This window comes from Acipenser ruthenus, chromosome 6 (assembly GCF_902713425.1).
Source record: "Acipenser ruthenus chromosome 6, fAciRut3.2 maternal haplotype, whole genome shotgun sequence".
Lineage (NCBI taxonomy): Eukaryota > Metazoa > Chordata > Actinopteri > Acipenseriformes > Acipenseridae > Acipenser > Acipenser ruthenus.
Window position 1 is genome coordinate 59,434,787 of NC_081194.1, and position 21,192 is coordinate 59,455,978.

The following is a 21,192-nucleotide window of genomic DNA, read 5'->3' on the forward strand; positions in this document are numbered from 1 at the left end:
AAATAATAATAATAATAATAATAATAATAATAATAATAATAATAATTATTATTATTATTTGTTTATTTAGCAGACGCCTTTATCCAAGGCGACTTACAGAGACTAGGGTGTGTGAACTATGCATCAGCTCCAGAGTCACTTACAATTACGTCTCACCTAAGGAGCACAAGGAGGTTAAGTGACTTGCTCAGGGTCACACAATGAGTCAGTGGTTGAGGGGGGATTTGAACCGGGGACCTCGTGGTTAGAAGTCCTTTTCGTTAACCGCTGGACCACACAGCCTCCTGAAAACACAGTTTTTCATGATCTTTTGCAGGTTGTTATTAATAATAATCTGCAAAAGATCATGAAAAACTCGTGGTGCATGTAAACGCATCCTGGGGAATGAGGTCATCATATAAGACATTGCAATCAGTTCCCCGCTGGAAGAGAGCGATATTGTTAAACTGTATTCAAATTATATGGAGTAATTGTGGGTAAACGACCGAAGTGTCCCACCCAGTTGATCGTTTATGTGGGGTATACTTGTGGTAAACAGGTAAACAAGAAAATCCATATAAAAATACTAGTACTGTCCAAAAAACAACAGCTTCCTGTGGTATACTACCGTAGGCCAATGTATTGCAGTATCTTAACAAAAAAAATACAATAAAAAATCAATGTTTTTGGATCGTACTATAGTAATTTTATATAGGGAGGTAAAACGGAAAACGAACGCCCCATCCCAGTCGTTTTATATATCACGTGCTAATTATGAGGGTAGCCTAGGCTTTGTGCTTGTACAGGACCCTGACATGTGGTTCCAAATGCCTCAGTCCACGATTTAGTTTTGCCAGGTTGGGTACCACTGCATATGCGTTCAGTGCCGTGAGCTGATCTCAGCGCATCAGGGTCTGATCCGCAGACTTATCGGCTTTCAGCATCATAACTTATACAATTTTAAATGAAACAGGAAACATAACTTCTAAAAACACATCCATTTACTGTAAAAAAAAAAAAAAAAAAAAAAAAAAAAAAATACAATAAAACACGTGTAAAAAATAAAATAAAAAAGACTGCAATTCCCATGAATACGTTCTCGGAAGTGTCGAGTTTAAACGTGAGATACGTACTGTTGTGATGGAAACGGAAACACATACATTGGCGGAAGCCGAGACAGCTGGGAGGAAGTAGAAATAAGTATAAATGAAGGTTTATTTAAGCGAACTAATTACAGATTTTTTTTACAGATATAGAAAAATAAAAAAAATAAAAATAAACATTTAAGCATTTACTTACGCTAAAGTTTAAAGGCGTTTTCTGTTTAAGGTGATAATAAAAATAACGTCAACCTGAGTTTGTTCTGTAGTTTCAGTTACTGTATTGCAACACACACACACACACACAGTTGCATTGCATACGAATAAATTTAATCGGGGCTGTGCAGCTCAGTCTGTACAGCGAGATAGATTTGCCTATCGATGCACCAGCCAGTACTGTATACTCTTGCTTTATACACATTTATCCAGAGTGACTTTACTGAATATGTAATACAAACAGAACATGTAGAGCACAGCATGTACGTGTCTGCTTCATATGCCTGGATACTTGCTAGTAGAAGACCTGCAGTGAAACTTAAAAAAAAAAAAAAAAAAAAAAAAAAAAAGCTAAATCACTTATTTTAAAGAAGTTATAAGTATTTAGTCTGAGACACGAGACTGAAGCTGGTCTGAAAATGCCCAGAAGGAAGCAATCCAACCCGCAGCCTGTGAAATGTAAGTACTGTATATGGGGTGTGTTATCCCGTTTTCACTGTCAGTACCTAGAAAATACGAAATTCCTTCATGTATCTGATTATGCAGTGCAAGTATATCCCCCGCCCCACTAGTCTTTAACTTTACAAAGAATAACCTATCTTCCAAAACATTTCGTGGCAGTCTGCAGCTTTTATTTTATTTTCACAACCTACTGGTGACAGGAAAGCATATATTGTATCGTACACTCAGGTAAGTAAAAAATAAATACATAAATAAATAAACATTGTTTTGGTAGATTTAGGAAGGACATTCAGGTAGACCAGTTAGAAGTAAAGTGTGCAGGTGTTTTATTTTAGTTTTGAGAAAAAACGGTTAGTCGTGTAGATTGTTCTTATTCGGTAATACAATATATTTTCCGTTGATGGACCACAGCGGTGTGTTTTGTTGTTGTTTTGAGCTTGTTAATTGACTCAAGGTGTTGAAAGGTGCATTGCTTACCAGAGATGGTTGAAGCCAGATTAATAGAAAAGACATTTAGAATACAGATCAAATTAATTATTTGTAACTTAAGCATGGTAACTACATGTACACTGTAACTGCTCAGCTCCTTGACTAATAAGGCATCTATGCTTGAACCATAACATTCAATTTGGCTGTATATTATATGTAGATGCATATTGGCTGTATATTCTATATGTATTGTATATACTACTGTATTCTAGTGACAAATGGCATTTAGCCTAGATGTTGGTTGGTCACTTAACCTAATCCAACAAAATTACTGTTGTAGAGGAAACAACATTTTTGTGAATACTAATCTAACATTACAACATGTACAATGCTTTGCCATTATACATATTATTAATTATAGCTCTGCCAAATTCAGAACAACAGTCGGGGCTGTTCTAAGATTACCTCAAGCTAATAATGTAAGCTATCTAGCTTGTGTCACACTTGTGATCTATTGTATGTGAAACTTGATATTAACATTAGGTTTGGGGTCAATTCCTGTTTTTCAATTCCAATTCCTTTTTAATCAATTCCAATCATTGATCATAAGTCACTGTTGAACAATCACAACAATTATTGTCTCTAGTATAATTCCAGTTCCTTCAAAGGATTTGGAATTGGAATTGGGAAGTGATTTTAAAAGGAATTGGAATTGGAAAAACAGGAATTGACCCCAAACCTGCTTAACATTATTTGCCATAAGGTCAGTGCTTGCATTTAACTTTTTCAGAAGGGGAAGGGGGAGGAGGGTCCCCCTATAGGGTTCCAATTTTGGAGTGATTGGGATTTTTTTCTTTAAAAAAGTTGAAGAATACCAAATTAAAATAAAAACTGGCATTTAATTTACATCATTTTTTATTTTAGTTTTCCTCATCAAAACATCATGGTCAACTCTCCTTTTTTCTCTATAAGTCGCCTTGGATAAAGGTGTCTTGTAAATGAATTCATAATAATAATAATAATAATAATAATAATAATAATAATAATAATAATAATAATAAAACAAGCAAAAAAAAGTGCAGAGCTCTCACTTTAAACTATCTACAGCTGAATATCTGGAAGAAATAGATAAATGGGAGGCGTGTGTAACGTAATGTTACCCACACCCGAGGTGTGAGATGCCATATAAGCCCCAAGAGTGATAGCTTGGGGGTTTATTAATGGCATCTCATACCAAGGGTGTATGTAAAATCTTGTGACGCACACCTCATTAATACATTGTTTTATATAGGCTAATTGATGACCCTTACAAATTGTAACTAAATATGGAGACAAGTAATAAGCAGTGTTTGCTTTAGTACTTACAGATTGAGGGTCAATGTGACCCCCTACCAAAATCTAAGGGGACATTTTCAGTGAGGGGGTCAATATGTTTGATTCAGAAACAACCACCATGTCCTATTTTTGTTTGTTTTAAATATGCCAACAGAGTTTACTGACCTTTTGTTTCTGAAGAACAATACTCTACTCATGTCACTTTTTTTGCAGAGCTCTGTTGTGCAGATGATCCTCCTTTCCTTTTTGTTTCTGAACTTCTCCAGGGCCTTCCCATGCTCAAATTCCTTCCGTTGAGGTCCCTCAGCCCTTATGACGAGGAGGGTATTCAGTCTGTCACTTGCTAGTCTGTTTCTGAGGACTATCTTCAACACATTTTGAGCCCTGAAGCCCCTCTCCACACCTGCTCTAGAGCAGTAATATCCTTTTTGTAGCGAGGTGACCAGAACTGAACACAGTATTCTAAATCAGGTCTCACTAATTCATTGTAAAGTTTTAACATTACTTCTCTTGATTTAAATTCAGCACTTTTTCACTATATATCCGAGCATCTTGTTGGCCTTTTTTTTATAGCTTCCCCACATTGTCTAGATGAAGACATTTCTGAGTCAACATAAACTCCTAGGTCCTTTTCATAGATTCCTTCTTCAATTTCAGTATCTCCCATATGGTATTTATAATGCACATTTTTATGGCCTGCGTGCAGTACCTTACACCTTTCTCTATTAAATGTCATTTGCCATGTGTCTGCCCAGTTCTGAATGCTGTCTAGATCATTTTGGATGACCTTTGCTGTTGCATCAGTGTTTGCCACTCCTCCTATTTTTGTGTCGTCTGCAAATTTAACAAGTTTGCTTACTATACCAGAATCTAAATCATTAATGCATGGAATGAAAATCAACAAACATCATGTACCTCCTTGATTTTCAAAAGAGGGGCATCTAAGACTTTCTGCATTTCCTGCAGTTTGGCCACATGAACAGTTGAATGCTTAACGTAGTAATACAAGGATGTGATAATTTCCTGGAACTTTTGCATGTAGGTGACATTGTTTGCTGCCTGACTTGTGACCAGTGCCAGTCGATGAGCGATGCAGTGTGCGTTTTCCAGGTAGGGATAATCTTGCTTCATTTTTGTGGCCATTCCATTTTTTGCTCCCGTCATCACCTAATGATTTACAGTAAAGAAACCACATTACCAACAACCCCTGATACAGTTGAATGCAGTAGTATTTAAATGCCATTGTCTTGACTGGTAAGTTCTTATTCATCTCAATACTATAAAATTTTACTCAAATATTTTATTTATTTATTTATATTATAAACCCAGTTGTAAAATTAAGTACAATAAATAAAAGCAAATTTTTTTTTTTTTTGTTTGTTTTGAACAATACAAGTTACCACACTTTCAAACTCAGCAATTTCTCCATTGTTAGTATGTGAAGTAGCACAGTATTAGAAAAAAAAATGCTAATCTAAAATATATAAAAAAAACATAGCCTAAAAAAATACTTTTTTTTTTTTTTTTTTAAATCAATGATGTGGCTTTCGTTTCACAAATTTACTGCACTTTGTAGCAAGTATAGTAACATTTAAACTACACGCAGCACACATTTCTCCCATTCGCTTGCCCTGTCACTCCATATCTCCAAACATCAGACAGACATATTTGGTATAACAAATAGATATGTTTACAGCAGATGAATTTCACAGTATTTTTAAGCATAAATATAATACATTTTAATCCTTACCGAAGCAAATTACTTTTTCTTTGTCAACATTCCTTTCCAGAAGTACTTGCTTTATTTCTTGATATATGGTTTCTGCATTCCCACTTGAAATCCTCACATTCTTAAAGAAAAGGGTCTTGGACACAATACCCTCCACAAGCCTCATATAGATACAAAGCTTTTTGTGAACTGTCATGTCTGTACTTTCATCAGCCAGCACTGTCACATAATCGCAACTTACCAATTTTTCATTAATTTTCTCGGTAATGACCTCTGCAATGTCTTCTTGCATTTCCTCGCAGACTGTGTGTGATCTGTATGTGGCATTTCCCATAACACTAAGTTTCTCCACGTTTTCCACTCCTTGGTAAATCATAATATCAAAAAAGATACTATACTTCAGAGATGGAATATCCTCCTTCACCATGAAATATACGGTTTGCAGCGCTTTGAGGATAGCCTGCTTGTTCTTGTTCATTGTGGTTTGCAATGCTTTGAGGATAGCCTGCTTGTTCTCATTCATTGCATATTGTTTGCAGTGCTTTGAGGATAGCCTGCTTGTTCTTGTTCATTGTGGTTTGCAATGCTTTGAGGATAGCCTGCTTGTTCTCATTCATTGCATATTGTTTGCAGTGCTTTGAGGATAGCCTGCTTGTTCTTGTTCATTGTGGTTTGCAATACTTTGAGGATAGCCTGCTTGTTCTCATTCATTGCATATTGTTTGCAGTGCTTTGAGGATAGCCTGCTTGTTCTCGTTCATTGCATATGGTTTGCAGTGCTTTGAGGATAGCCTGCTTGTTCTCGTTCATTGTATATGGTTTGCAGTGCTTTGAGGATAGCCTTCTCGTTCATTGTATATGGTTTGCAGTGCTTTGAGGGTAGCCTGCTTTTTCTCGTTCATTGCATATGATTTGCAGTGCTGTGAGGGTAGCCTGCTTGTTCTCGTTCATCGTATATGGTTTGCAGTGCTTTGAGGATAGCCTGCTCATTCTCGTTCGTTGCATATTGTTTGCAGTGCTTTGAGGGTAGCCTGCTTGTTCTCGTTCATTGTATATGGTATGCAGTGCTTTGAGGGTAGCCTGCTTGTTCTCGTTCATCGTATATGGTTTGCAGTGCTTTGAGGATAGTCTGCTCGTTCTCGTTCATTGTGGTTTGCAATGCTTTGAGGATAGCCTGCTTGTTCTCGTTCATTGTATATGGTTTGCAGTGCTTTGAGGATAGCCTGCTCATTCTCGTTCATTGCCCGTTGAAGCATTTTCGTCATTGTAGTATTGGCGTCGTTCTCAAGCACAGCATTACGATGGTGCTTTGACTGTAAATGCCGTTCCAGGGTTGATGTCCTGTGGTTGTTACACCCGACCGTGAATGGGTTTGTTTTGTTTTTTGAAACGCAAACTTGGCCAAACATCTTATCGCTGCCCTCATCAAAAGTAATCCACTTGTGTTTCTTCAACCATTCTTGTTGAAAATGAAGAGCTAGCTGTCTGAAACGCCATATTAATACAAAATGCATTAAACACAGCATATGCCATTTTATAAGTTGATACGTCATGTGAAGGGTGTCTCTTATTGTATACGAGATGCTGTGTTTTCAGGCTAGTTAAACGTGACAAAACTATTTATTAAAAACAAATGTACATCCTGTAAAGCTTGCACTGCTAGCATTTAAGATAGCTGCATCGTTAGTAACTGAAGATTTGAAACAGTTGCTCTGATTTGGTGTAGGAAAGGTATTACTAGGCATCGCTGTCACAGCAGGAGGTCTTGTTCCTGAAGACTTGCATGAAGAATTATAGCCTATTTGTTTCCCTTTTTTGTATTTCATCCATGTTTGTCGCCTAATGCTTGAGACTGAGTTCGCTCTTGTGTCTAGAAACTGAAATAATGTGCCTGTCTTCAACTCCAGCATCACTTAAAACTTACTTGGCAACAAATGGCACAAACACAGTGGTTGGTGTATATTGTAGAGAGAGCAGCTTCTACAGAGTTTTTTTTCATCAAACTGGCAATAAAATGTTCACCGAGGGGATGCTTACCATACCAGATGTCATCTGAATTTTTTCCCCTGTGGAATTTGAAAAAGCCTTGGCTGTTCTGGGTGAAGTTTGGAAACATAAAGCTTGAAGCTTTTTACAGGACAATTTTTGAAATCTGGCTGCAAGTACATTCGTATATCAGTGATATTGGGACTGTCTAAGACCACCTTGGTGATTTTTGGTCTGTAATGCTGAAGTTTGAGTGACATATTCACGTCCAGTGCCATCGGTAAGTACAAAAAAGTTATTTTTACAGAGATTAGCAGTGTTTTCGTTTCCTCTTATACAAAAGAAAAACTGTATCTCGAACCATACATTATAGAGCAAGTTAGTAGCTGTTTTTTCACTCAAAGTTCTAGATGTATACAGTTTCTTCAGATCTGTCCTTGAAATCGGCTTTTTATGATTGACATAAATTAAGCCACGCATGTTTAGCTTGTAGATTTATGTGTTTGTTTGCCTGATGGAATTCAGAATCTTTAGCAATATCAGTATTTTTATTCCAGGGGTTTTGCTGAAGGTAACGGTTAATCCCACTTCTAATGTTTATAAGGCTGCCCCGCTTGTACAGACTGCCATCGCTTTGTCTTGGGGAGAGATAGAAGTCAGACAGTTGTTTCGCTAGTTCTTCATTGGGTAGAATTTCAAAGTCTACAGAAATCTTTTAAAATTAACAGCCCACGTTTGTTGATATTTTGTGGTTTTTCCAATTTAAAACAAAGGTCAAAGTTAATAACAGGATTTCCCATTTTGCTATGTTTTATTTATTAAATGCTGATCATTCTAAGCACAGGATGACATTTATACAGAAGCGGTATAGAAATGTTTGGAAATGGTGCTCTGTGATTGGCTGATGTCTCATATACTGCTTATTGGTATTGTGTCTGGGGAGGGTAACAAACGGGTGCGTTAAGAAAAATTCATCTGGACATTTTTTATTTCAGGGGGCCATTGGCTTAGTGGCGCGGCCTAGCGCAAACACTGAATAAGTATAACATTCTTATTCAAACAGTTTGACAAAGTTTTACAACATTAGAACATTGGCTGTGTTTCTATGACAACTGTTTTTTTGACAACTGAGTAAAAAAATGCTAAACCTATAGGTTATAGCATAATTTTATCACAGATCTTAAAGACGTTGAGGGTAATTGTTGTTGGTCAGTAGTTGTAGCTCTGTAACTGCTTTCAACTATAGCAAACGGGTCATTCTGTGACAAATCACCCAACAGGTTACACCCAACCATCTGTGATTTACTCCAACCCCCCCACACCAAAATTTCAGGAAGGTAATATTTTTGGTTTGCTTTGAAAAAATCAAAACCCAACCTCCCATTTCTAAGAAACCTGAATAATCTTCAGGTAACAAACATTTAATTTGAGTCAGATGACATGAGTAAATGAATAACACATTATCAGTGGGAATAAAAAGTCAGTACAAAGATGAAGGTTATGCTGTCGAAGGCAGTCTTGCAGACTGAATACATGTCTTCAGGGGTTACAATCTGGTCATCAGTGGGGCACTGCAAGCTTGTTTTTGCAGTGTTTCGCTTGACTGTTCCCCCAATACCATCACAAGGGCCTTTTTCATGTGAAGTTGAAGTCCAGTCTATGGGCAGAGATTTATGAAATTGAACCTGTTTTTGTATTTGTATTGAGTTTGCTTGATTCAGTTTGGTGAATTGATCTTGCACTCTGCACTCTGACGTAAGGTGGTTAAGTAGAGGTAAAGTGTGGCAAATATTTTTTGACATCTTACCGGAAATAAAGCAGTTTCTTGAGTCTAGTGGAGAGAAATACGAAGGCTTGTCTGATAGGTGGCTGCTTGATCTGGCATTTATTTATTTATTTTTTTTTTAATTTAGTAGTCGCCAATTAATTTTTACCCCATTTTTCTCCCAGTTTGAAATGCCCAATTGTATCTAGGCTCAGCACACTGCTACCACCCCTGTGCTGACTCGGGATCAGTGGAGATGAACACACGCTGTCCTTGAAGTGTGTGCCGTCAGCCGACCGCTTCTTTTCACACTGCAGACCCACCATGCAGCCAGCCCAGAGCTGCAGTGTCGGAGGACAATGCAACTCTAGGTAGCTTACAGGCAAGCCCGCAGGCGCCCGGCCAGTCTACAGGGGTTGCTGGTGTGCGGTGAGCCGAGGACTTCCAGGTTATAGGGTGTATCTTGTATTCCACGCGGAACGCCTTTACTGGATGTGCCACTCGGGTCCATTTATTCAGTCAGGTCCAATTTTATTTTCACACGCGCTGTTTATTTTACACGCACTGTTTAAAAGTTGTTTTTTTTTCACAGTAAAACAGGTTTAAAAGACACTGCATATCAACAGGACACTCAGTATTGCATCTCCAGCCCTTGTTTGCTGTGTTTATCACATACCTCTTCATAGTCGTGCATACTGATAAATCATGTCCTGATCACTCATTTTATCACCAAACTCCTTAATAATGTGATCTAAGTCATTATTTTATTACTATAACATCTCGAAAAGCTCTGCAAATTTCCGTGATATTCTTTGAGCGCTGGATGCGGAAGCAGCTATCTTGTTTGTTTATGTCTGTGTTATCTCTGTGGTGCAGGGGCTATGTGTATTGCTCAGATCCGTCCTTTTTTTTCGGCTTCTCTCAGCTGCTATCGGTCTCACTCAGCCATTGAAAGGTTTTTCTCGGCTTTTTCCAGAGAAAAAACAACTAGAGACCTGTGCTTGATGTCTTTTTGATGACATTGGACCAGAAAGGGTTAACCGCATTGAATAAGGAGTTACAGGGGAAGGATAAATCCATTTTTAATATAAGTGCAGTGAATGCCTTCAAACTCCAGTTTGTGGATTTCTCAGATGAACATTCACTGCAGCATTTTCCCAATGTGAAATTAGTCCAGGATAAAGACTTATTTACTACCACAAACTTTGCTGTAGGTTTGGACGATAGTGACATTTTCAGCTATCGATTATCATCTGTAAATGATCACGTTGATCGTGATTGTCGGCCGAATAGAAAAAATATTAAACATTTTTGTAATTTATCAAATTTATACTTGAGCAGCATGACAACCGCCAGTCTAAGTCACTGAGTTTATATATGTTAATATAATATATGTATTACTTGTCATGTGCATTAAAATATGAAATTAACTGAATAAGTAAAAGAAAAGCAAACATTAATAAACTAACTGTCAAACTAAATTAACACAGCACCCCTACACACATTAAAACAATTAGCAGCAATATACAAGACATGCACATTATTTAACAGAATGGTGAAGCAACTCGCCAGAACGGGAAACACCAAATTGCTTGGCGGCTTATGTCTAATTCTGTTTTTTTTTTTTCAAGAGCTCGAACAATTTCAACTTTTGTAGCAAGAGAAATAGCAGCATATTTTGCCATTTGTTTACATGCCATTTTGTAGCGATGAGGTGCACTTGTGGAAATCGCAATACAAAACAATTCAATGATATGACGGCGGTTCTGGAAAGATTTAATAAACCAATCAGTGTGCCACAAGACACTTGCGATGCCAAGTCACTTTTGAAAAGACTGAATAAACCATCTACATTTAAGTTTGATGATGAGTTATCAGGTTACAAAACAGTACTGCATCCGTTATGAACAAATCGCTATCTGTGCCATCAAGGTGTTCATTTAAGTGAAGTTCCTGTTCCTTTAGGCGGAGCATTCACAATGGGAAAAATCAGTTTCACTACAAGGGTGTTCCCTTAGATGAAGTGTTCTCTTAGGTGAAGTGTTCTCTTAGAAGGTGCTCCTATATTCTGAGACTATTGTAATACAATTACTTATGCTTTATTTTAAGATCTCACATGTATTTGCAGATGTCTTTAAATGTCACTTTAGCTTAAGAAAAGTATACAGCTTTTCCAGTGAGATATCCAAAATGCATATTATGATATCTCAAGCTGACTTTGAATTTATTGTTAAAATCTTAAATACAATTACAGATATCCCAACATGATTTATGCATTTTAAGATATCTACAATACATTGTAAGGCATCTGTAAGTGTTAATTTGGCTTGCCACATTCAGCACTGTGTTAATATCTCCTTTCCTTTAATACACTCCATTTTCTAGCTGCAGAATAAAAAATGTAACCCTCATTTCCTACAACCCCCTCAATATCTAAATATAGCACTCTAAAGATTATTATGAAGCCAGTATATGATGGTGAAGGTACTGCTAGGATGGTGTGAGCACAATATGTTTATAATAAAGGGAAGAAGAAGAAGAAGAAGAAGAAGAAGAAGAAGAAGAAGAAGAAGAAGAAGAAGAAGAAGAAGAAGAAGAAGAAGAAGAAGAAGAAGAAGAAGAAGAAGAAGAAGAAGAAGAAGAAGAAGAAGAAGAAGAAGAAGAAGAGGTGGTGGTGGTAGTACGGTCTAATATCCTGCAACTTTGGAACATTGGAACAAAAATTAACATGAGAAACCTCATTGACACTTGTGTATAAAAAGGGCAGTATTATTAATAACATAATAACAACCAATAATAATAAGCAGTTGTATTGAACTGTCCAATCAGAGAGATGGATGCAATTACTGGGTGGCACATGAATAATTAGCTGATTCACGTTTGACAGCGTTTAGAGAGTGGGAGAGTTGGAGAGTGGAGAGACTGAGAGTGTAAGTTAAGTATGTACAGTGCTCCCTCGCTATAACGCGGGTCTCGGGGGACACACAATAGGAGCGTTAACAACAACACACATCTGACTAAAATACTAAATAAAATAACTCCCTCTCTATAATGCACATATAGTGAAGCAAAAATGTAATTTTCTGTGAATTGACCATGCATAAAGCAACATGTGATCAACGCTATATTTTTTGCAAAAAACAAAAAAGGGTAACATTCCCACTCGTGGATCATTTTAAGTAGCAGTTTGTAAACTGTAAATAGCCTGGTTAAATGGCAGTTGGAAGTTCAGTTCGAAGTGACAGACAAGCAAACCAAGTGCGAGAAGGAGAGCAGATCGGGAGAGGGGAAAAGGGAATGGGCTCGCCCAATGTCATGCTGCTGGAACGGGGCTGAAGCATCTCGTCTCCAGGAGAAAGCCGTAGCTCCTCTCACAGCAAAAAAAGTTTATACATTAAGAAAGATAACCATGTAATAGGCCTAATATTTATTTAGTCATAAAACGAATGCTGAATAAGATGTCTGTCTTATATTAAGTGCCAGTGCCGCTTTTCTTCAGGTACTGTATCAAAAGGGAGAGACAGAAACGGAAGTTAGACTGAGAAGTTGTTTATAGTTTGAACAATGCCGGTACTGTATTTACTGTAGAAATATTGCATGAATCACTAGTATAGGGAATTGGGGGACATGCTGTAGGAGCGTTATATCCGAGGCACGTTATAATAGAGAGCTTTATAGCATAATTTGTTTAAAATAATTTTTTTTCTTAGCAGACACCCTTATCCAGGGCAACTTACAATTGTTACAAGATATCACATTATTTTTACATACAATTACATTATTATTTACACATTATTTTTACTTATAATTACCCATTTATACAGTTGGGTTTTTTTTACTGGAGCAATCTAGGTAAAGTACCTTGCTCAAGGGTACAGCAGTGTCCCCCCACCAAAGACTGAACCCACTCCGGTCAAAAGTCCAGAGCCCTAACCACTACTCCACACTCTTATATACAGTATGTCATATACAGTATGTCATTAAATATTTGATATAATCATGTCAATAAAAATACATTTTTAAATAAATGTTTTAATATATATGCCTATTTTCTGAAACCGGACTTCCTGTGTAGTTTTTTTTTTTAATGAGATGAGTGAGTGAATGACGCTACTCAGGTAGGCAGGTCAAACAAGCTGTTTAATCGTAGCTCGGTCCCATGAAAACATAAAGTGAAAGATCTTTGTGATTCATTTCGGACTTTGACCGGGCAATTCGCAAACTGCTCAGTTTCAGGGTTTATCCGTAACATATATATGTTACGGCCAAAGTCCGAAGTCGGTCAATGACCGGGCACTGTTTTCAGAGCCCAACAGCAATGGCCAACGACAGCATTGGCCGGTCATTCACATCATTGGACGATTTTGTCGGTCAGTGTTGAAAAAATCCTAAATACAACAACTAAAATATACTGAAGGTAAAAACAAAAAATAATAGGCAACCCCTGTATATTTTTTAATACTTTTTAAATTGCTTTATTCATCAACATGTATTCAATATTTAAGAGAACCAACTATACAGATTTAAATGAACAATTCAGATGCCATTTTAGAAACTAGCGACATCAATTTCTAACAAACAGCTCTATAAATCAAATACATTCTCAATTATTGTTTCTAAATAAGAGAATACCAATAACAGAGAGATACAATATACACCTCACTGAAAACAGAAGAACTGCTAATAACATAAATGAAACGGGAAAATGTGTCAAACTCAAAGGACTTTATTTACACAATATTTGCAAATGCTCGGATTGAAAAGAAAGAGAAAAGTAACAAAAACGTATATGCTTTGAAACACAAAACCAGTAAAACAGTAATAATAAACAATACTTGCAGATTGAAAACAAAACAACAAAAAAAAGTCCCGAAAATCAAAATGCTGTGTACAGTCTTTGTTTAAAATATACAGTTAATGGACCTCCTTTAAACAAAATGTGAGTTTACTTCCAGGTTTATCGAACCATTCAAGGAGTTTTCTCAATCTTATTTTCAGCTGGCAGTTCAAGTTGCTTGGAGCTGTAGGATAAAGTTGTTTCTACAAGCTCCAATTTTTTCTGACTGGATTGGTGTTGCTGGATGTTATTAGCTGCTGGCAGTTGTTAATCACTGCCCTTCCTCTCTCTGACTGACTAAAAAACTTTGTGAACAAAGAAAAACTCTTTCCTGACCACGAAGTTGCTTGAACTCAAACCCCAGGACCTTTTTAAGGAGTTACTCTTGGTTATGCAGTGGGCCTCAAACATTTAGTGTTGCTGTAGTTACCGAGCTAGTCTTGCTCCCTTTTCTCATCTTGTTGCAATTTGGAAGGTGCAGTGCAATTATAATTGTTTAACTCAAAAGAACAGGGGCCTCAGCTTTATATCTCTGGTTGTCATAGAGACAAGACTAGCTTGGTTATTTTTAAAGATGCTGGATTATTTTTACCGGTGTTATGGACCTACAAAGTCAAATTTGTTTTTTCTTGAATGTGTTACATTTTCTTGTTGACTAATAAAAGTTCAAGCAACGGTGTCAGTTGGGTGTTGAAAACAGGACAAGTTGAGGTTGTGAGACAAACGTATTTTTGGTCGAGCTAATTTTGATTGACAGAGGAAGTCGTATTGCACAGGTAACCATGCAATACAACTTTTTGATGTCGCAATATTTATTTATTTATTTATTTTTTCTTACAATAATAATCATGGAAAACTTTCCTTCCAGTAACTTCCAGTAAATTCTGTTTGTAATGCTTTATTTTAAATTGATATCTGTTTAAGTAAAGCATTTTATCCTTTACCATTATTAATCAATTCAATTAATCAAGTATTGATTATAAAATATATGCCAAGATCTATTTTCTTCTCCATGTTAAGAGTCAAGTGTTGAGGTGCTCAGAGGAAGTGCTGTTTTTCTTAGGGCTTCAAATGTCATTATAGGTCCTGAGTAGTAATAGGAATACTAAATAATAATAATAATAATGTCTATTTTTATATAGTGCCTTACATAGGGGACAACAAACTTTTTTATTTTTTCTGGAATATTCTTAAAGTTCACAAGAAATTTGTTTTTTATTTTGTGAAAATGAATACTAGTACATTACCCGGTACCCTATCAAATGTTCTTAAAAATAAAACAGAGAAACATACAATTGAATGTGAATGAGTTTCTTTATTTCAGACATCATTTATGCAGTGTGATCTTATTTGATTAATCTGTATGGATTGTGTTATAGGAATTAACCCTAACATGGTCATTTTTGCCATTTTAAATGTTTGTTTAAATATTCATATATTTGCCTCAGCACTGTTATCATGAGACTGTGCCATTGAAACAGATCTAGGGGAAAAATTAACAGACAGAACATTTCCTATCCTTACGTGCCATCAAAACAAAAAACAAATGGATCAGTTGTATCTGTTTACTAGATAGCACTGGCTCTTACATCTATAAAAATGTGGGGTTTGGCTGATATGTCTATAAAGAGACTATTTGAGAAATATCAATTGGAAACTACTTACTATTTAAATTAAATAAATTTGTAGATCTGTGCTGGAAAAAGAGAATGTCCTACATTTTCTCTGTCTTTTGTATAATGCTGATGTTAGCTATGCAGTGCCATATGACTGCATTGCTTGTCAGTGAGTTCAAAAGGCATGATAAGCATATATGTTTTGCTGTTTTGGGCATGTGTCTGATGATGTTTTTGATTGCAGTGGATTCAGAAGATGTATTAGGAGTGGATAATCCAGGGAGCCTCGTCTTGGAGAGTGACTTCCTCTTGGGCCAGGACCTGGAGTTTGTGGACAGCGATGACAAGATCATAGGATTCGAGAAAGATTCTGAAGGTTTGTGAGTGATCCAGTTGAAATTCTGTGGAAGATTTACTGTGTGTGCAATGTATGCGTATATGCATATACCGGTATGTGGTTGTGTGATTCACTACCCCTATAAAAGCTGTATTTGTGTGCAACAATCTCAGTGACTTCACAAGGGAATGACCGCATGTGTCCATGGAAAACGCTCATCCCTTAAACCAGAGGCTGCATTGACCAACATGCTACAGCAGCACAGATCACAAATCTGCATTACTGGACAACACTGCAACAGGATACATATTGGTGGCTGTGATTGGCAGTCAGTTAAAATGTTTGGACATACTTAAAAATGATGTACACATAACTCCGCCCTTTTGAGTCTGGTTTGAAGTGCTAGTTAAACACAGATCCTTTTTTTTATTAAATCTTTAAATATAGTACAGATACAAATGTAAAAAAAAAAAAAGTGACATTGGTTTTAACACTAGAGGGCAAACTGGTAATGCAGTAGTTTTGTTAAAATTCTCACCTAGAATATTGTGTTCAGTTCTGGTCACTTCGTTACAAAAAGGATACTGCTGCTCTAGAAAGAGTGCAAAGAAGAGCAACCAGAATTATCCCGGGTTTAAAAGGCATGTAGTTTGCAGACAGGCTAAAAGAATTGAATCTATTCAGTCTAGAACAAAGAAGACTATGCGGTGATCTGATTCAAGCATTCCAAATCCTAAAAGGTATAGACAATGTCGACCCAGGGGACTTTGTTGACCTGAAAAAAGAAACAAGGACCAGGGGTCACAAATGGAGATTAGATAAAGGGGCATTCAGAATAGAAAATAGGAGGCACTTTTTTACACAGAGAATTGTTAGGGTCTGGAACCAACTCCCCAGTAATGTTGTTGAAGCTGACACCCTGGGATCCTTCAAGAAGCTGCTTGATGAGATTCTGGGAACAATAAGCTACTAACAACCAAACAAGAAAGATGGGCTGAATGGCCTCCGCTCGTTTGTAAACTTTCGAATGTTCTTAAGATGTAAATGTTTTGGTCAGGTGTATTTTGGATGGTTCTTGGTTTGAAATGTTCTTTTTGATTTATATTATTTATTTTTTGTATTTATTTTGTTATTGTTTCCCACATGCAGGAATGGATAACGAATGTTTTGTTGCCCATAAGTATTTTTATTGTATATATTCAAATATTTTTTACAGGAGTTATGTTTACTCTAGTATTATTTGTACTGCACTTAAATTCTTATATTTTTTATATTTTGCATTTATAATTTCAATGATTTTCTACAATATATTTTTACATAAAACTTTGTCTCACAAAATATACAGTTGGACTATCTCTTCCGACTTTAAGTATTCTTTAAGTATTGGAAATGGTGAATTAGTGAAAGGTCCTTATACAGTAAAGTGCAGGGCAGTTGCAGTTAACTTAATTATTGTAGTATGCTACAAGTTTCCTAAATATTATTTTAATATAATTTCCATGATCAAGGAAATGTTCTGAAGCCATTATCATTAATGTACAGTTGAGAGAGCAAGTATATTGTCATTTCAAGCTTGCTGTAGTCTCTCTAAGGTAGGAACAGGAAAACTATACTGTTATACAGAATATAAAAATGTCCCAACAGAAATTATTCTGCTATGCAATAAAGATCACCAGCATGAGGAGAGACTCATTTAAATTTATATAAAAAAATTTAAAAAATTACATTTATTTACAGATTCAGTTGCTGAGATTGTCATCCCGGTCTATTCACTGAGCGATGATGACTGTTCGAGCTACAACCGGCTTAGCATGGAGAGCGATGCTGAGGACCCCAGAGACACAGAGAGTGACCAAGAAGAGAATTGTCACCACACACTACAGCACTACCTCTCCTGCAAGCAGTGTGGGCAGCTGTTGGACAACTCCATTGGAGACCTGGGCCTCTCCACTCCTTACTGTCTGAAATGTGGGGCGGACAGTGCTGACGGAAGGGAATCGGAGGAGGCTCACCCTGCCAAGAAAAACAGCGGCTCCAACCAAATCAACCGGAAGGTCTACTCCTGCAAGGTGTGCAACTTCTCTTCACGCTATTCCAACCACCTGAAACGACACATGAAAACGCACAACGGAGAGAAGCCTTTCAAATGCCCACATTGTGGCTATGCATCAGCGCAACTGGTCAACCTGCAGCGGCACATGCGCACCCACACAGGGGAAAAACCCTTCAAATGCGAGTACTGTGCCTTCGCCTGCAACTCCCTGGGCAACCTCAAGAGGCATGAGCGCATGCACACACAGGACAAGCCGAACAAGTGCAACCTTTGCAATTACCAAGCCAGCAACAGCTGCATCCTCAAGCAACACATGCTGAGACATGAAGTGGAGGAGCCTCCCTTGGAGACTGAAGGTAAATTACTTGCACCACTGGGTAGAGTTTCTTATTTAGTGTTTGTTTTTTTAGGAAATAGATTCTAGGTAGCAAGATACAGGACCTAATTCTGACACGGTTGCAAAGGCAAATTTTAGGAAAGGAATAAAACTATTTAATTGCTTGTCCTCGGTTACACGGCTATAGTGGAGGAACTGCTTATCCAATTCTTTAGTACATAAGTATCAAACAAGGCGTCTGTCCTTCTGTCTTTATGTTTCTGTGTAAATGGAATGTACTGGAAATTAGGTTCCATTCGATGAAGTAATAATGGTAATGTTTAATTGTGCAGTGATGTGTTCTGTTCTATTTTCAGATGCAGTTGTCTCAGACCTGACCCTCCATGTAAACAGCACCACTGACTTCCTCCAGAGCTATGCAAGTCTAAAACCAGAGATGGATCCCCACAGCCTGCTAGACTCTAGGGACGTAACAGAGGAATCAGAGACCCTCCCTGAGCTCCTGTTTCCCTTCACCTGCCGCCTGTGTGGCCTGGTGTTGGATGATAGCTTTATGCATGAAGACAACTCATCCAGTCAGATCTGCAGCAAGTGCAGTCTTGAGGTGCTTTCCCAGGAGATCCCCAGCAGTCCAGAGAAAACAGACAAGGTCTTCTCCTGCGCATTGTGCTCCTTCATCACACATTACCCCAACCACCTAGCCCGGCATATGAAGACGCACAGCGGTGAGAAGCCTTACAAGTGCCCGCAGTGTGACTACGCCTCTGCCCACTTTGATAACCTGAAGCGGCACCAGCGGGTTCACACGGGTGAGAAACCCTACAAGTGTGATATGTGTGACTACGCCTGCGGCAACTTGGCTAACCTGAAGAGACACGAGCGCGTCCACTCTGGCGCCAAGCCCTTCAAGTGCAGCATCTGCAACTACAGCTGCAACCAGAGCATGAACCTGAAGCGCCACATGCTGCGGCACACTGGGGAGAAACCCTTCAAGTGCCAGGAGTGCTCCTACACCACAGGCCACTGGGACAATTACAAGCGCCACCAAAAGAAACACGGCCACTCCACCGAGGGCTGGACTAAACTGCAGCAGGCAGAAACAGGGGACGAATCGTAGTTAGTTTCCTTAAGGGGGGGGCAGTAAATGGGTAATTTATTCACAAGGTTCAACACAATTTTCTTCCTGTTTTTCCTTTGAAATGTTGCAGAGAGCCAGCATCCGTTCTGTCTTATACCGATCAATTAGGCATTGCTTGGTGCATGTTCTTACTTTTATAAGTTTTGCTGCCTATAGAATAGGTGCATTTCGAGTCACAGAGGTTTCTAAAAAAATTAATTTGAATGTCAGGGAGTTGCACAGTGTAGCTCATGAGTTGTTCTTTAAATACATTCTCAAAACAATTGGTAAATTGGAATGTGTGTATTTTATTGTCGTTGGCAGAAAGGCCATGTAATAAACTTGAAACTTCTAGTCATCCACATTGATTTTGAAAGTGCTTTTGTCATTTTATTTCAGTAGTTTATTTTTTTTATTTTTATTATTACTACTTGTGTCATCAAAACTTTGTATAACAAGGCTGGGCCTGTTAGTGTTTTTTTTCAGATTAAGGTTGCTAATTTCACAACATTAAATTGTTTTGAAAGCTGCTTTTGGTCAACTCTATAGTAAGAGTTGACCAAATTTGACATTTTCACGGGAAGATAGAGTGCTGCCAATTCACGTTGGTGAGCAAAAAGATACGGTGGGCTGATTCCTACTGAAGTCCAGACCAAAGGCTAGGACAATGTATTATGGGATACAAATATAATACAATACTTGTGGACACCCCATGGAGTTCACTTTTATAATCTGGAGGGGAGGCAGTTTCTTTCAATGTCATAGAGTTTATCCTCAGAATATATGGTGAGGGTCATATTTCTTAAATTATTTTTATTGTTAGATTTTATGAAACAATATAATTTAAACAAATCATCCAAATTTTATTTTTATAGGAATATTGTGGGATTAAACCTGAAATAATGCATTCAACAGAAAACAAAATGTAAAATGAAACTTTACCAAACTGAACATTTTTAGCTAACAATCGTATTGTAAAGCTAACATTTACTTGGAAAAGTATCAGTATTTACTCATAACTAGGACATGTGGAAAACTTCTTAAGATGATTTTATGGAGTAGGAACTAACATGTTCATAAAATGTAAAAAAAAAAAATATGTCAGAAATCTTGCAAGTTACAGTTTGGGTGCATGCATAGGTTCCAGGTTTGGCCAAAAATGTTTTTAAAATAGCAAGCTGTTGGTTAGGATGTTTTCTAAGAATAATAATAACAATAATAACATTATTGATAATAAAACATCTTGTTTGCTAAAACCTTCCAACACTAATGAAATGATGCAGTATTTTTTATTGATTGTTGCTAACAAATGATTGTACTACTGTTATTTTCTGTATGTTATTTTTGGTCAAAGTAACAGAGATCAGGCATGAGCTGGACTACCACAGTACTGAGCTTTCCCATATTACACAATGTTTTTGTGCACTCTTTCCTGTGCCCATTTTAGCTAGCATTGGTAAATTGCATTTTTTAAACAGTATTTTATAGATGTAGCTGAACACACCTTCACTTGTGAACCACCAAAAATGTTCAGCTCTGAATCCAAAATGTTCATGATAGTACTTTAGGACTGTTCTTGGTGCTTTTGACACCAGTGCAAAGGCTAGGAAAGCAGCTGAAGTTTCAGTATTGTGGAGTCCTAAACATTTATGCTTTATCACACTGACTACCCACAGTACAAAAGTTTATGCCAAATAGTCTTTGTTTAATTAAAAAGTGAAATACATTTTATTTTGTTAAAAAAAACAACAAAAAAAACATGCTTGTGAAGAACATTTAAAAGGCTTGTAATATACATTATTGTGTGTTGCATGCTGCACTGGGTAGAACATGTTTTGATTTATATATATATATATATATATATATATATATATATATATATATATATATATATA

The 21,192-nt window shown here is 37.1% G+C and overlaps 1 protein-coding gene across 1 annotated transcript; it reads left to right on the forward strand.

Annotated features, from left to right (window-relative positions):
• The first annotated feature begins 1,137 nt into the window (after positions 1-1,137).
• LOC117410694 (zinc finger protein 513-like) lies at positions 1,138-21,146 on the forward strand. The gene is made up of 4 exons (XM_034017436.3): positions 1,138-1,754; positions 15,698-15,829; positions 17,528-18,199; positions 18,537-21,146. Exons 1-4 carry the CDS (start codon positions 1,715-1,717, stop codon positions 19,295-19,297), a joined length of 1,605 nt encoding a protein of 534 aa, XP_033873327.1. The 5' UTR covers positions 1,138-1,714; the 3' UTR covers positions 19,298-21,146.
• Positions 21,147-21,192: the final 46 nt, after the last annotated feature.